Source organism: Pezoporus wallicus, unplaced genomic scaffold (genome assembly GCF_028554395.1).
Source record: "Pezoporus wallicus isolate ANWC-B61680 ecotype Strahan unplaced genomic scaffold, APGP_CSIRO_Pwel_v1 contig_5935, whole genome shotgun sequence".
Lineage (NCBI taxonomy): Eukaryota > Metazoa > Chordata > Aves > Psittaciformes > Psittacidae > Pezoporus > Pezoporus wallicus.
In genome coordinates this window covers 2,702,416-2,716,649 of record NW_026637215.1, presented here as the reverse complement: position 1 = coordinate 2,716,649, position 14,234 = coordinate 2,702,416, and the positions used below count along the sequence as shown (strand labels likewise).

General features: G+C 40.2%; 1 protein-coding gene across 9 annotated transcripts in view; it reads left to right on the top strand.

Annotated features, from left to right (window-relative positions):
- The window catches only part of IARS1 (isoleucyl-tRNA synthetase 1), a 107,030-nt gene extending 93,331 nt beyond the window's left edge, over window positions 1–13,699 (top strand). For 8 of the 9 annotated variants that reach the window (XM_057404254.1, XM_057404253.1, XM_057404251.1 and 5 more), the window contains 5 exons: window positions 321–432; window positions 1,415–1,540; window positions 6,464–6,607; window positions 7,559–7,711; window positions 13,128–13,696. In XM_057404254.1, the coding sequence (XP_057260237.1) occupies window positions 321–432; window positions 1,415–1,540; window positions 6,464–6,607; window positions 7,559–7,711; window positions 13,128–13,210 (618 nt within the window). In that variant the 3' untranslated portion in view covers window positions 13,211–13,696. Of the gene's footprint in view, window positions 1–320; window positions 433–1,414; window positions 1,541–6,463; window positions 6,608–7,558; window positions 7,712–13,127 lie in introns of all 9 variants that reach the window. The other variant, XM_057404249.1, reaches the window with a different exon arrangement.
- The last annotated feature ends 535 nt before the right edge of the window (window positions 13,700–14,234 follow it).

Sequence of the window (14,234 nt, the reverse complement as noted above, 5' to 3'; positions counted from 1 at the left end):
TTCAGATGCTCTGAACTACTTCTGGAAGAGTGTGCCTCCTGACTACATTGGGATTATATCTGGGAGACTGATCACTGTGCATCACTTGTGAAAATTAGACTGTTTATTCCTCTGGGTTTTATGTTAAAATACTGTTGTACCTTTAACATGTATTAAAGACAAATGTGTATTTGAAGTGCTCCGTCTCTGAAGGAGAGGTAAAAGTTGCTCCTTTATTGTAAGTCATGTTTAGTATAGTACAAGAAGATCTTAATGTTTAAGGAAAAGATTGTGTTTAATAGAACAGTATTAAAATAATCATAATATTTCTTTTTCTTCAGCTGAAGGGATCAGAGCTAGAAATCACACTTGTCAGAGGTGGTTTGTGTCAGGATGTTGGTCCAGCCTGTGCCTACGTCAACCTCAAAGTTTATATTAATGGGACGGAGCAAGGTAGGAACGTACGAGGTTTGATTTGCCAGCAGTGGTGGTAAAAGGTTGTTTAGAAAAGAGTGTGATGAATGTTGGAGCTGTGAATTTGTTTGAAAAGTGGTGCAAACTCCCTTCCAATAGTAGCTTTAAATAATTCTTGAAAATAAGTTCATTAAAAGCAAAACCACATGTTGTCCATGATATCTGCTTATGTGGACCTGAGGTAAATACTTGGGTGTGCACATGAATTATTTACATTCTGCAGAAGGGTTTAAATGTGAATATCTGTGTGGGGGCATACACACTCCATGTCTGTGTGTGTGCAGTCACCCAAGTGCAGAGTGTGTACCTGGAGCATTGTTAATTCTTGAAGTAGTACTGCAAACATAGGTTATGCCTTTCTGTGAGATACCGCTTTAGAGAAACTTGGACATTAAGTATAGTGCTAAAAAGAATACTTAAAACTAGAGAATACAATGGCTGTGACTTGGATAATGAAAACTTGAGTGCAGGGATATCATTAAAAGTATTAGAAGGGTGAGTTGTATGTTAAAAGGAGAAAAAACTGCACTCTCTGGACTTTTTTTTTTCCTACCTGTTTACAGTTTATGTATCAGAGTAATTGTGCTTTTTTTTTTTAATGTGGCTATAAAGCTGCTTACTGGGAATAACAGTGAATGTAACCAAGCTGGTGAATGTTTCAGAGGGCATGCGGTCTCTTGGGTTTTAATATAATACTAGATTTTAATTCAGTGATGTAAGAATTTTGACTGCTTTGTCAATAAAAACAAATTTAACTTCCACACACTAAATCTGAAGTACACTTGAGTCCATTTCCCTGTTTTCTTTCCTCTTTCCTTTCTTACTAAAAAACTGCCAGTGTTGTCAGTTAGTAGTTAGCTTAGAAACTCACTAGAAGCAATTTGCAAAAGTCATTAGAAAATCATTAAAACTTGGATGTTGCTTTCAAACGGTACTTTAATTTCTCAATTTTGGTTTTCAGATGGTGTGTTGCTGCTGGAAAATCCAAAAGGAGATAATACCTTGAACTTCACTGGACTTGTAGATGCTATCTCCTGCATTTTTGGTCTTAAAAATTCAAAATTGACAGTTTTTAATGGAAAAACAGGTAAATGGAGTGCGACAAAGAAAATTGAAATGTTTTCTAGCAGCAGCTAGGAGTTATTTACTGTATAATTATTTACTGTATAATTTTTCTATATATATGTGTATATATATATACACACAAAATTGACTAGAAAATGTGTAATGAAATAGTATATTTTATAGTACTTAGCTTAAGAGACTGTGTTTATAGTCACATCGGAATGTTTCCAAAAGCTGCTGCTAAATGATGCTCGGCTTTTCTGTTATCTTAGTCCACTGCATTTCTCATTGGGCCAGAATCTGATTTCTTTCAGGCAGTGTTTCCATCAGGTCCATCCCTATGCTTTATATTGGTGGCAAGCTGCCAGCAGGTTTTGCATGCTTTTCTTTTTTTTTTCCTAATGTCTCAGTGGGCAGAGTGAGAACTTCAGTTGATTCAAATTTCTATCTGTAGATTAAAATGTTGCTTTTTCACCTGAGAGAAACCTGAGGATCTCTGCATTTCTTCTTATTTAGAAAAATCTATGGAATATTTTTGCAGCTTGAAGTTGGCCTCTGTTAGGACACGAGAATATCTTCTATAGCTTATGCACAGACTTGCAGGCTGTCTCACAGTTTGGTGCATTACAAAGATAATATAGCTGAAACAGAAGAAAAACATGAAAGATGTTGCAATTCGTGACTAGGAGACCCTAGCAGCAGACTGGTGTTCTCTTCCCCAAGATGAAGATGCTGGTTTATTATTACATTATGTATAATATTTCAGTACATTAAAACAAGTTACAACTTAAAAATCAGCAAACTCAGAACAGGATTACACTAATAACCGAACACTTTAGTGAAGAGATGCAGAGATCAGACCACTTAATAGCAGCCATGCCAGTGGCCTCAACAGCCACTGAAGAGATGTTTCAACAGTAATAGTAAACCCTTTGAATGGTCTTGGTGTTACTACAAGCTTCATCTGTTTCCACACCATTCATATTCAGTCTAAATGAGTGATAAAGAAAAGATAAAATACTTCAAAAATGGTAACTGGAAAGATACAGAAACAGTGCTAGTGGGTTTTCATAGAAATATTATGGCAGCAACTAAGGGGAAGATACTTTAGTTTGCTGTTATGAAAGGCTGCTTTGGGGTGTCCACGGGGCTGAGAAGGATCACCAGCTTGTGCCTACCTGCAATGTCAGAAGGGAAATAGTGTTCCTTGTGCCTGTGATGGCACTGTTAGTGTTATCATCGCTGTCTTTGGTTTTCTTACTTGCCTTTTCCTGAAGGTATTGCTAGAAGAATGTTTTGGGGGTTTTCATATCTGATGTAATCCATTACCTTGCTATGATAAAACCTCTTTCCATGTGGTGCTCAGCTGAAGTGAATAGTTCTATCATACAAAATGATTATGCTTTGCTTTCAGTTATAGGTGATTTGTTGGAAATTTTGGAGCCCTCTGTATCTTCTTCAAGCTTCAATTATGTTTTAAAGGAGAAAATAGTTTTTCTTGAAATCTTTTTCCAAAAAGTAGTGATATACTTCATAACAATGTGGTATGTGCCAGTACAATTCATTGCCATCGCACATATTAAGGGATGACCTGCTAAGGCCAAAAAGGGTTGGGAAACTCATCTCAGTAAGACTATAAGCATTTTGATTCCTCATTTATTTCTTCAGCCTCAAACAGGACAAAAGGATGAAGCATAAATCTGTTAATGCTGAATTCATAAAAAAAGGGAGAGAATATCAACCTTCCCTCTTCTTCCAAGGTTTTTTTCTGCTGTAGTAACAAAGGCTTTATGTCTTTCCATGTCACTTTTGTTCTGGGACTCCCTATCTTGGTATGCTGATTTTAAACTTTCACTCATTGGAAGTGGTCTGGGCAGAGCAGTGTTCTTTTTCTTTCCCTGCCCGCTTATTAACAACATGGGAATTCCCTTGGAAAGATTAGATTATCAAATTCACTTTTGTTGCAGTTTGGCAGAGAACTTACCCAAGTATTGATCAAGAGAAGATATGGCTCCCTGATGAGTCAGGGTTGGCGGCACGTACAATGAAAATAGCTCTTCAAGATGTTAGAGAAAAGAACTGAAATTCATGATGTTAGGTTTGGATGCAATCCCTTTGCTTTCTCAGCCCAGCCTATGCACAGGTAATGTTAGGTAAGGCCTAATGGTGGTTCCAGGGTTTCCTTAGGTGAGGCAGGAGGTTGGTATCTACCAGTGTGTCTGGGAGGAACTGAAAGGAAAGGTCATGCACTCAGGACAAATTGTTGCCGAATTGTTCCCATGTGTGGTAATAAAATTGTGACCCACTAAAACCATATTTCTGGCTCCTTGCTTTCCTTCCTGTGGTTTTTAGGGCTGTCCACTTTACTTGCAGTAATTTATTATTTTGTTTTCTAATTGTAAGGAGGATTTACTTAAGGTTGCATAATGGCAGTTCTTGTATTAAGGCAGGCTAAAATATGTCCCTGTTTCTTAGTGCAACATTGAAATAATGGGATAAACATTTGCTTCCCAACAGTGTATCGATGTATTTTGAGTAACTGCACAAACACTGAGCAAGGCCCTGGGATTTGTACTGACCTTCAGAAACTGAGAATAGAATTTGTCTCTTTATACATTAAAAAACTTTAATAATTTAAAGGAACGGGGCTAGGCTCAAGTCGGATGGTAAAAACAGTTGTGTAGGATTTCCTTTTTGCTCTAGGTTGCTGAAAAGTTTCTGAACTTACTGAAAATATTTTTTGACTTGCACTTGGCTTTCGTGGAGGTAGCCCATAGTGAAGAAGTCCTAATAAAATCAGTTTGTTCATCTTGAGGGAATAAATGAAACCATAAATCATGTAGGGCATAAAAAAAGGGGGGGAGGGGGAGAGGAAGATGGAAGGCGAGGCAAAAATCACCCCACAAACTTCTCAGTCCATGTCTTATTTCATCTCTATGATTTACAGTTGGCTTTTTCTTTTTATTATCTTGTTCTTAGCACTGTTTTCTGAACAAGAATACAAAAAGATTTTTCTTAATCTTCAATTTTTAAAAGGCCATGGGGCTGTAAGGCACCTTAGGCGAGTGTTACCATTTAAAGCTGCAAGGAGAGCTGACTTTAAAAGTGATTTTAATATTGATGAGCACTTGTAATAGCTGCTTGTTTTCAAGTGTGTTGTTATAGATGAAAAAACAATCCACTTTCTTCTTGCTGTTGCTCGAGGGCTGTACAAACTGACTCCATTGGCAGCACTGTGCAGGAGCCTTTCCTTGTGAAAATGTCAGTGGTCTTGTAATGCAACATACCAGGTTTGTTGGTGATGCAAATGGCCATTACTGTAGCTGCTGCCTTGTTGTGCTGCATCCATCTGCACAGATACCAGCAGCTGGGTATTGCCAGACCCAAAGTTCCTTGAGTTTCTGGCTCTGTTACTCTGCTCAGGGTGCTGTGTCCTGCTGTGACCCAGGAACGGCGTGTGAATGGCAAGCAGTGCTGCTTTAAGGTTATGCTAGGAAAAATCTGCTGTTAATTCAGTTATTTTCTTGCTTTCCTGTAAGTAAAAACAAAAGCAAAGTACCTTCTCTGCTTGAGGATGAGCCTTGCACCTCAGATGTACCAAGGAAGTGTTTGGGTAGCCAGCAGTGGCATTCTTGACAAGCGAAATTTAGAAGCTTTGCCTTTTTCTTTAAAGATACATAAACCCATTGTTTTTTAAAAGATAGACTTTTAGAATTGCAGAGGTAGTCTGAGGTTTTCATCCTTCCTTGGGGGGGGCTTATAAGCCTTCCACAGTGTGTCGCACTTTGATGTTCTGTGGCAGTTGGCAAAATTTGGAGAGCTTGTAACCTGTGATTACTTTCACCTTTCTGGGGGGAGGGTGTTTGGGTTTTGTTTGAGTGGGTTTTCAAGTCTTTTATTGTTGTTGGGGGATTTTCTTGTATGTTGTGGGTTTCTTTGGGTTTTTTATTTCATTTTTAAGTTCAGAGGCATCCCTGGAACAAGGAATGCCACTTGTGCCCCTTTGAAATTGGTTCAGATGAACTGAGCCTGGGCTCAGTGACATACAAATAGCGCTGACATGGGATGAAAACCTGTTGGAAAGAGGTGACAGATGTGCCTGTTGTACATGTACAGGCAATGCACAGTTCTTACAAGAAGTTAAATTTACTAACTCTTCCTGGATTTGTTTTCTGTTGTTGTTTGCAGCAGAGTGGTGACATTTCTCTCCATCTTTAATGTTGCGGCTCTCATTACCTCTGTAGCAGAGAGGCTCACGTATGCAGTGCAGTGTGCTGCCCTACGTGTTTAATCTGTGTTACAGAAACCTCATTAGCTTTTTAGTTGAATGCTGTCATGGTACTGGAGCTACTTCTAAAATCCTTTGAGATACATGTCCTGTTCTGGGTCTGCTTATCCACCCTTTTCTAAATACATGTGATTGGTTTAATCTGCTGAATCATCATCTTGTGTTGGCATTAAACACAAGCATTGTGGTAGAGGGCATTATTCATGAGCTGAGCTGCCACTGAATTCACATATATTGTTATCTGGAGTTGAATGAGGGAAATACCCTGATGTTGCATAATAGCAGATACCCCATGTTGCTTCAGCTAGGGAAGTCAGGCAGTCTTAATGAGATAGAAGTGGTTGATTTAATGAATAATTTCTTGCTTTTGTTTTAAGTTTAACTATTTTTGTTGCCTTAGTGATCACACTGTATATGTGCATGAGAGCTACTTTCCACAGCAGACGAAGTGCTCCATGTTGTTAAGAAAACAAAGTATTTCTGCACAATCCCACTTTTCAAAATGGAAAAATTCTCTTTCCTGAGGAGGGAATTGCAAGGAGGGAAACATTTCCACAGTGGAATCAGTAGTTAGAAGGACTTGTTGGGTGCTAACTGAGTGAGACCTGGACCTCAGCTTTGCTGTAATGGCCTGACTGGTCCCATTTTCTTTTTCAGAGCTGCTAAACAAAACTGACTTGCTGAGTCTCAGCGGAAAGACTCTACATGTGACAGCAGGGGCAGCGCCTGACCTGCCCAGCTCTGCTGAGGCTCTCCTCTGCCAGTACATCAACTTGCAGCTAGTGGATGCAAAGCCACAAGGTGGGTAGGACACTGCTCCTCATTTGCAGACTGAGCTGCTTGTGACACCATCACCCACTGATGGAGATAAGTATACATTTTCATTGGTAGATGGTGACCGTTTTTTTCCTAGTATTTGCTTTCTAATAAACACAATCTTTATACGTAGCTTTTCTCCCTCTTTTCATAAAGGAAAAGCAGAGCCAGTTTGAGGTAAGGACAGCATTTAAACAGGAGTCCTTCAGCGTTTTCCTTTTTCTGACCATCAGCTCACCTGTGCTGCTTATTTTAAAAGGCTGAGTCTAAACTGACCAAAAAAGAATGAGGCACCAATTCTTTACCAAGGCATTGTAAACAGCCAGTGAAACATTTCTTAGTGCTGTTTAAAAGATAAATGAGTTGTATTATTAACCTGATCTGTGGTGTAGATATGTGTACGTAATTCTGTTTCGGAGCTGTCAGTCTTTTAACTTCCACTCTGAAACCTCACACTGGAATAGCTGTGGTTTTAATATCTTGCTCTTAATCTCTGCCCTGTATGAGTCCTGTCTGGACTTTCCATGTGACATCTTACTGACTCTACTGAGATCCCTACTTGGGCCAAAAATGTGTTTTTTACTGGGATTTGATCATCAGAAGGTGCTTTGTGAGCTTTTGCAGTTCTTAATGGTTTGTGTGTCCTGTTGAGCTGTTTGATGTTTCCTAGTCTCTAGGTTATCTTGTTGACTCATGTAAAGAATTCTGCAAAATTTTCTTTGTGAAACTGTTAATAATCACTTCTCATAATACTGTACTTCTATAATTCATTACCTTATTTCATGAATATTTGTAAGTAGATTGGTATTGGTATTGCTCAGCACTATAAAGAGATAGAGACGAAATGGAAGAAGAAATCTTAAATTTCAGTTTTCCAAGATAAATGAAACAATACCATTCCTCACCAATAGTAATTCAACTGTTTCTCCTGTTCAGAATGTCAGAAAGGAACAGTGGGAACTCTTCTGATGGAAAACCCTGTTGGGAAGAATGGATTAACATACCATGGTCTTTTACATGAAACGGCAAAAGTCTTTGGGCTCAGAAGCAGGAGGCTAAAATTGTTCCTTGATGAAGCGCAAACTCAGGGTAAGCACAAACCTTTGGTTTGCTTGTCCAAGGATACCTGGAAGTTTTTGTTGAGGAGCAGCTAATGCAGCCTGAGATCTAGTTTAACTACCAAATACACACTGTTTACACATTGGTTTCTACTTTTGCCAGGTAATTCAATATTTATTTTGTAAAGCCTTTAAGCACACATACATGTAGATACACAAAGTTCTAGTGGACTCCCTTCATGAAAAGGCCAAGACAAGTTCCACAGAAGTTTCTTCTTTTCAAATGGAAAGGTCACTTAGCAATGTAAATGGTAGTTATGTGCTGCTGTGACTAAGGAGAGAGTGAATCTCCTCCCAGAAGTGATTGAATCTGAAGTGTGAATATTTTAAGAGCCTGTTCATGTTTTTTTTTGGTTAAATTCATATTGTTCAGATATTTTTCCCCTTCCTTTTGGAAAAGGGGAGTGGGTGGAAAAGAATATTGGATCTATTTTAGAGTTGTGTGAGTAGGTCAGACTTGGTTGGGTGCAGCAGCTGCAATTCATTCAGGATACCTGGGAAGCAGGAAGCTTTATCACATAGTCACAGATCTGAAATGTTAAAGAATCTTCCAAAACTGCAGACAGATGGTGAGGCTTAGAAACAGAAACCTCTGATTCATGAGACAGATAAGGCTGAAGATGTAGCCACCTGTAGTGCTAAGAAGTTGGACCCAAGAAAGATTTTGGACTTCATTTGACAGAAAGAATGGGTTGTAAACAACATGGTAAAAACCAAACAGGTATTTCTGTGTATTCAGAGAAATTTAGCTCTTCAAATAAAACAATGCAAAGGATTCTGTCTCCCATGAATCATAGTGGCATGATATAAAAGTGGTTTGGGAGGGGTACATGGCACGTATCCTTGAGTTATCATATGCTGGGTTACCTGTCCAGAAGCTAGCTAGGATGGGATGATTCTTTGGGAAGTACCCTGCACCTGATGAGGGGAGGAGGAGCAGAGCTTTTGTGTAGCTGGCCACAGCTGGGGTCACTTTGCTGCCTCCTGAGCTGAGGGAGCAGGTTGGAACCTGAGCAAGTAAGGTGTGGGTGTTTTTGTCATGGGTTTTTGGTTGTTTTTTATTTCATGTGACCTGAACTCTTTATTCAAAAGCCATTTTCTAAGTTAAGTGGATCTCAAATGTTGATGAGACTTTCTAGTGATAGCTTGAGCTAATACTAAAAATAATGTGCTGAATGGTGTTCACAGAGATCTGAAGACTGTAATGTTCAGATACAGCATGAGGTGTAAGAACCAAGTACATCAACCACACTTTATTGCATAACCGAAAAATGGATTCATGTGTGAAACCTTGTGGACTCAAAATTCAGCTGTTCAAGAGCAACTGATGCTGTACACATTTGTGTTTGGTTTCTATCATTGTTACGGGGCAGAAGGGGTTCACAGCAGCAGCATGTGGGTTAGTGAAGGTACAAAAATAACTAGTGTAGGAAACTTGAGTTTTGAAAGAGGGAAGTAACTGACAAAGCAGGAAAATGTGTAGCTCTCAGTTTAAGTGAGGATTTTTAAAACGTCTTAAAAGGGAAATCAGTTGCATCACTAGAACATATTTGTAGTATGAATTCTCCAGAGCTATTTAAACTTTAATTAAAGTGTATAAAGTGACAGTTCACAATGATGTGAAAGATCTGACTGGTCTGTAGTTCCCTGGGTCTTCCACTTTTCCATTCTTGAAAATGGGGGTTATATTTCCATTTCTCCAGTGGTCGGGAGCTTCACCTGACTGCCATGAGTTCTCAAATATGATGGACAGTGGCTTAGCAACTTCATTCGCCAGCTCCTTCAGGACCCGCAGATGGATTTCATCAGGTCCTATGGACTTGTGCATGTTCAGGTTTTTAAGATGGTCTCGAACCAGATCCTCTCCTACAATGGGCCCAAGGTTTTCATTCTTACAGTCCCTGCATCTGCCTTCCAAGACTTTGGTGGTGTGGTCAGAGCCTTTGCCAGTGAAGACTGAGGCAAAGAAGTCATTGAGAACCTCAGCCTTCTCCAAATCCAGGGTAGCCAATTCTCCTGGTAGCTTCTGGAAAGGACCCATTTTATCCCAGTCTGTCTTTTGTTTGCTACATACCTATAAAATCCCTTCCTGTTATCTTTCACATCCCTTGCCAGACTCAATTCTAACTGGGCCTTAGCTTTCCTAACCTGGTCTCTAGCTTCCTGAACAACATCCCTGTACTCTTCCCAGGCCACCTGTCCTTGTTTATACCTTTTATAAGCCTCTTTTTCCCCCTTTGAAGTTTCCTCAGCAGCTCCTTATCCATCCAAGGAGGTCTCCTGCCCCTCCTGCTGCACTCCCTTCTAGTTGGGATGCAACACTCCTGAGCTTGCAGCAGGTGATCCTTGAATATCCACCAAGAGTCTTGGGCCCCCCTGCCCTCTAGGACTATATCCCATGGAACCTTCCTAAGCAGGTTCCTGAAGAGGCCAGAGTCTGCTCTTTTGAAGTCCAGAGCAGTGAGCTTGCTGCACCCTCTTCTCACTGTCCTGAGGACCTCGAATTCAACCATCCTGTGATCACTGCAACCAAGGCTGCCCTGGAGTGTCACATTTCCAATGAGCCCTTCCCTGTTGGTGAGCACGAGGTCAAGCATGGCACCTCTCCTTGTTGGCTCCTCCATTACTTGCAGAAGGAAGTTGTCTTCCACACAATCAAGGAACCTCCTGGATTGCTTGTGCCGGGCCGTACCGTCCCTCCAACAGATGTCAGGGTGGTTGAAGTCCCCCACGAGGACAAGGGCCTGCGAGTGTGAGGCTTTTCCTATCTGTCTATGGAGTGCTTCATCCACAGGTTCTCCTTGATCAGGCGGTCTGTAACAGATCCCCACAGTAATGTCTCCCATAGCTATTTTCCCTTTAACCCTGACCCACAAACTCTCTGTTAACTGATCACCTGTTCCCAGACAGAGTTCCACACTCTCCAGCCTATCCCTAACATAAAGGGCAGCTGCCCCTCCCTGCCTGCCAGGCCTGTCCTTTCTACAGAGCCTGTAACCTTCCATTCCAACACTCCAGTCATAGGAGCCATCCCACCATGTTTCTGTGATGCCAGTGGTATCATATCCCTGTAGATGTGCACTCATCTCTAATTCCTCTTGTTTATTCCCCATACTACGGGTGTTTCTATAAAGGCAACTTTGTGTAATCCCATATTCATCTTTTTGTCAATATATTTCAAGGTCTTGCCCTCGAGACAAAAAACATTCAGTCTCTTGAGTAAGGGTCCTTTTATGGTTTATTCTAAAATTAGAAAGTTGTTTGCTGTTAACCATTTGAAGTGTTTGATGAAGATAACCCAGGAATTGGGAGTTTAGTGCCTGTTTAATAGAAAAAATCACTTGGTGGAAAATGAGTTCTTAGTTTTGGAAATGTTCTTTTTTAAAACACTTTCAGGTATAGGGAGCTGGGCAGCTGCTGCCTGTTGCCTAAAGCTCACCAACTCTTCAGAAACAAGTATGTTTTAACCCACATTTATAATGTTGGAAAAACATTCTCTAAATGTCAAAGTAGTGAGCATTGCTTATGTGTGAGCTCGACACAGGAGTTACAGGTAATAACTCTGAGATGAGTTCAGGATGAAGACAGTATTTCTTTGTGTGCTAACTCCAAAGCCTTCCTTTGGAGGAGTTGGCACAGGAAGGAGGATGTCCTTACATTTTGGTGATAAATAATAAATAGCTAAATGTTACTGATGTAACATTTTTATGGGAAGGGAAGGAAGGTTAGTGAGGGAATAAAGCCCTAATTGCTCAATTGGATTATACTTCTGTACTTCTAGTTTGTAGATGGGTATTCAGCCGCTTAAAGCAGTGTGCAACAGTGGAAGAGAACTCCTTAAAAACAGTGCCATCATGATTCATGAGGGTTTCTTAATTCTTTAATTCATAGATAGCTTTTAAACTTCAGACTACATGCTCAGTCTAAAAATGAAATGTTTACCAAATAAGATTGGGGCCTCAATGTTAGAAGGAGTGTGCATGCTGTTATATGGCAACAAAGCTCCCTGCTGCCATTTCTAGAATCAGCTTTCACTTGGACATCCTGTTACTTGCAACTGAACTGCTCTGACACTAACTCCATGGGTGTGCTTCACAGACTTGTCTCCCTTCACACCTCTGCCTCAGTCTCTCTCCACTGGAGGGGAGCCCAGGTTAGGGCACATGGATATCTGATGTCAGGTCTGTGATACAGTGCAGTGCACTTACAAAATCCTTTCTAGTGCAAAACCACCCAGCCATTCTGAATGTTGACCTGTTGTGCTCATGCTAGTGCCAATTTTAAAGTGATCTTTTATTTGCAAGTGTCGACAGGAATTCTAGTGTGCAGGGTTAACACTGCAGCCCTGATGCCCCTTTGCTGTGGTTTCAGTGCATGTATTTGTACTTAGCACTTTGAAGTTTTGTAGTAGAGAGACCTCTGGTATATTTGTTAAATCAGATTATGTTTGCTCCAAAGCTGTGCCTCCCAGTACTAAAACCAGTCTGCTTTGTTACTGGGGTAGTTTGCTTCCGCTGCCAGGCACTGAGAAGCATTGAGCCTAGTAAGCATCTGACTTCTCAGGAAAAATGCTCCATAAGGTGGCAAGAACAGTGAAAGATTTTCAGTTCCTACCACCTTTGTGAATGACTTTCTGCAGCCACAAAGTGCTGTTACTCTGTGTTTGTGTTTCATAAATAATTATAAATCCTGAAACAGCCTGTTGGAAGTATGCAGTATCCTTACAAGAGGTTTTGTGATGAGACTTTATCCTATTACTGTTCTGAACTATGTGCATATAGCTATGAAAAGACTTAAGGAATTGATCTGGTAGGTATGAAATTCCTCCTGCGTGCTCTCTCAGATTGCAACATTCTTTTTTACAGCAGATGCTGCTACAATCCTTGCTTGAGTATAAAACTCAAGTTAGTATTTGCACATTCTTACTGTGCTCCTTCCTATGTAGGCTCTGTATTCTGTCAGAGATGGGATATCAGAGGCACTGGGTGTCTGTATGGCCATTGTGACTGCTTTTCAGTGTATGGTGTTGTATTGTGAATATTGGCTTCATATCATTGCATCATAATATAATTTGTCTGAACTTGATGTTGTTCTGTGTGTGTGTGAAACTGGGAGCTGTGGGCTGGTTTAGGCTTTCAAAAAAATTCTACTTTATAACCTAGAAGGGTATCTTAAACCCTTGGAGCAGCAATCCTGCCATGTGGTGAGCCTTCCTTTAATGCACTGTGCTTGAACAGGAGGGAGTTTTAAGCTGAGCAATTTCTGTCCTAGTTCCATTTTGATTGAACCAGCAGAACTAACTGAATTGAAAAAAAAGTGTGTGTTCATAGTCTTACCTGTGTGCAAGAGCACTGACTGTGTTCTGTTTCTCTGTTTTCTTGGTTTAGAGATCACAAAGAACATCTCCATGAAGAACTTGAACATGAAGACTCTGTATGTTCGTGTTATACCCACCACAGCTGAATATTGAGAATTCCATTTTTACGAATAAGACCATGTAGACTTTTTTCCACAACAACTGAAGGCAGATTAAATGAGTAGGCTTTTAGATTAACATCCAAGTTGTGTGTATGGTACTTTCGACATCTCAAGTTGCACACAGGTTGTTATCTACAAGTGCATGTCTAATATGCTGCTCTTTGGTTTCAAATACGATGTATTTTCATTATTGTTACCTTATGATACTGTAAAAGCTGTTCAGAAAAATGTCAGAACTACTTAATCTTAGATATCTATGCAGTAATTTGCCTGAAAGAAATGGGACTAGTACCTCAGCGATGCTGTTCTCTGACTATCCTTTATGCAGAGGGCATCTTTCCTTTTCTAAACTATGGGTTACCTACAAGGCTCTATGAGATATATATCTCATGTGACAGATAGCTTTGAAACTTATTTAAGGGTTACCCTCTTTTGTTCATTCATACTAGCTGGATTTTCATGAAGTGTGTGGCTGTTGGTTTCAACACCTGAAACAATAAATTTGCTTCATCTCCAAACTGTTGTTTCCCTGACTTCAGAGTACTTTTGCTTCCTTACATTTTCTAAAGAAGATAAGACTTGGCACAACGTGTAGATCAGGTAAACCTGCAGAAGCTTGAAATCTGAAAATGTCCAGACTGAATGCCAGTGACTGGATTGTGACACTGACAGGTTTGGGGGGTTTTGTTTGTTTAGGGTTTGGGGGGTGGGTTGTTCACTTTGGTTTCAGATTTAAAAGCAGCTTTAGTTTTAAATTAGTGTTGGGGTTTTAGTTGTTATAATGGTCAATACAGCTTGCCAAATGTTTTACTGTTAACTTGTGCATCTGTAGGCAAGTAAAAGAAGAGGCCACCTTTTTCAGTTTGAGGATGGTTTTTGACTAGTTTGACTTAAACTAGAAACTTAAGCACACTTGAGTTTCGCTGCATTTCAAGAGTGTTTTTAATCAGTGTTGGAACATGCAGTGTGCTGAACTGGAGAAGATACTTGTGCACACAGCTGCCTTTGCTGCTGCA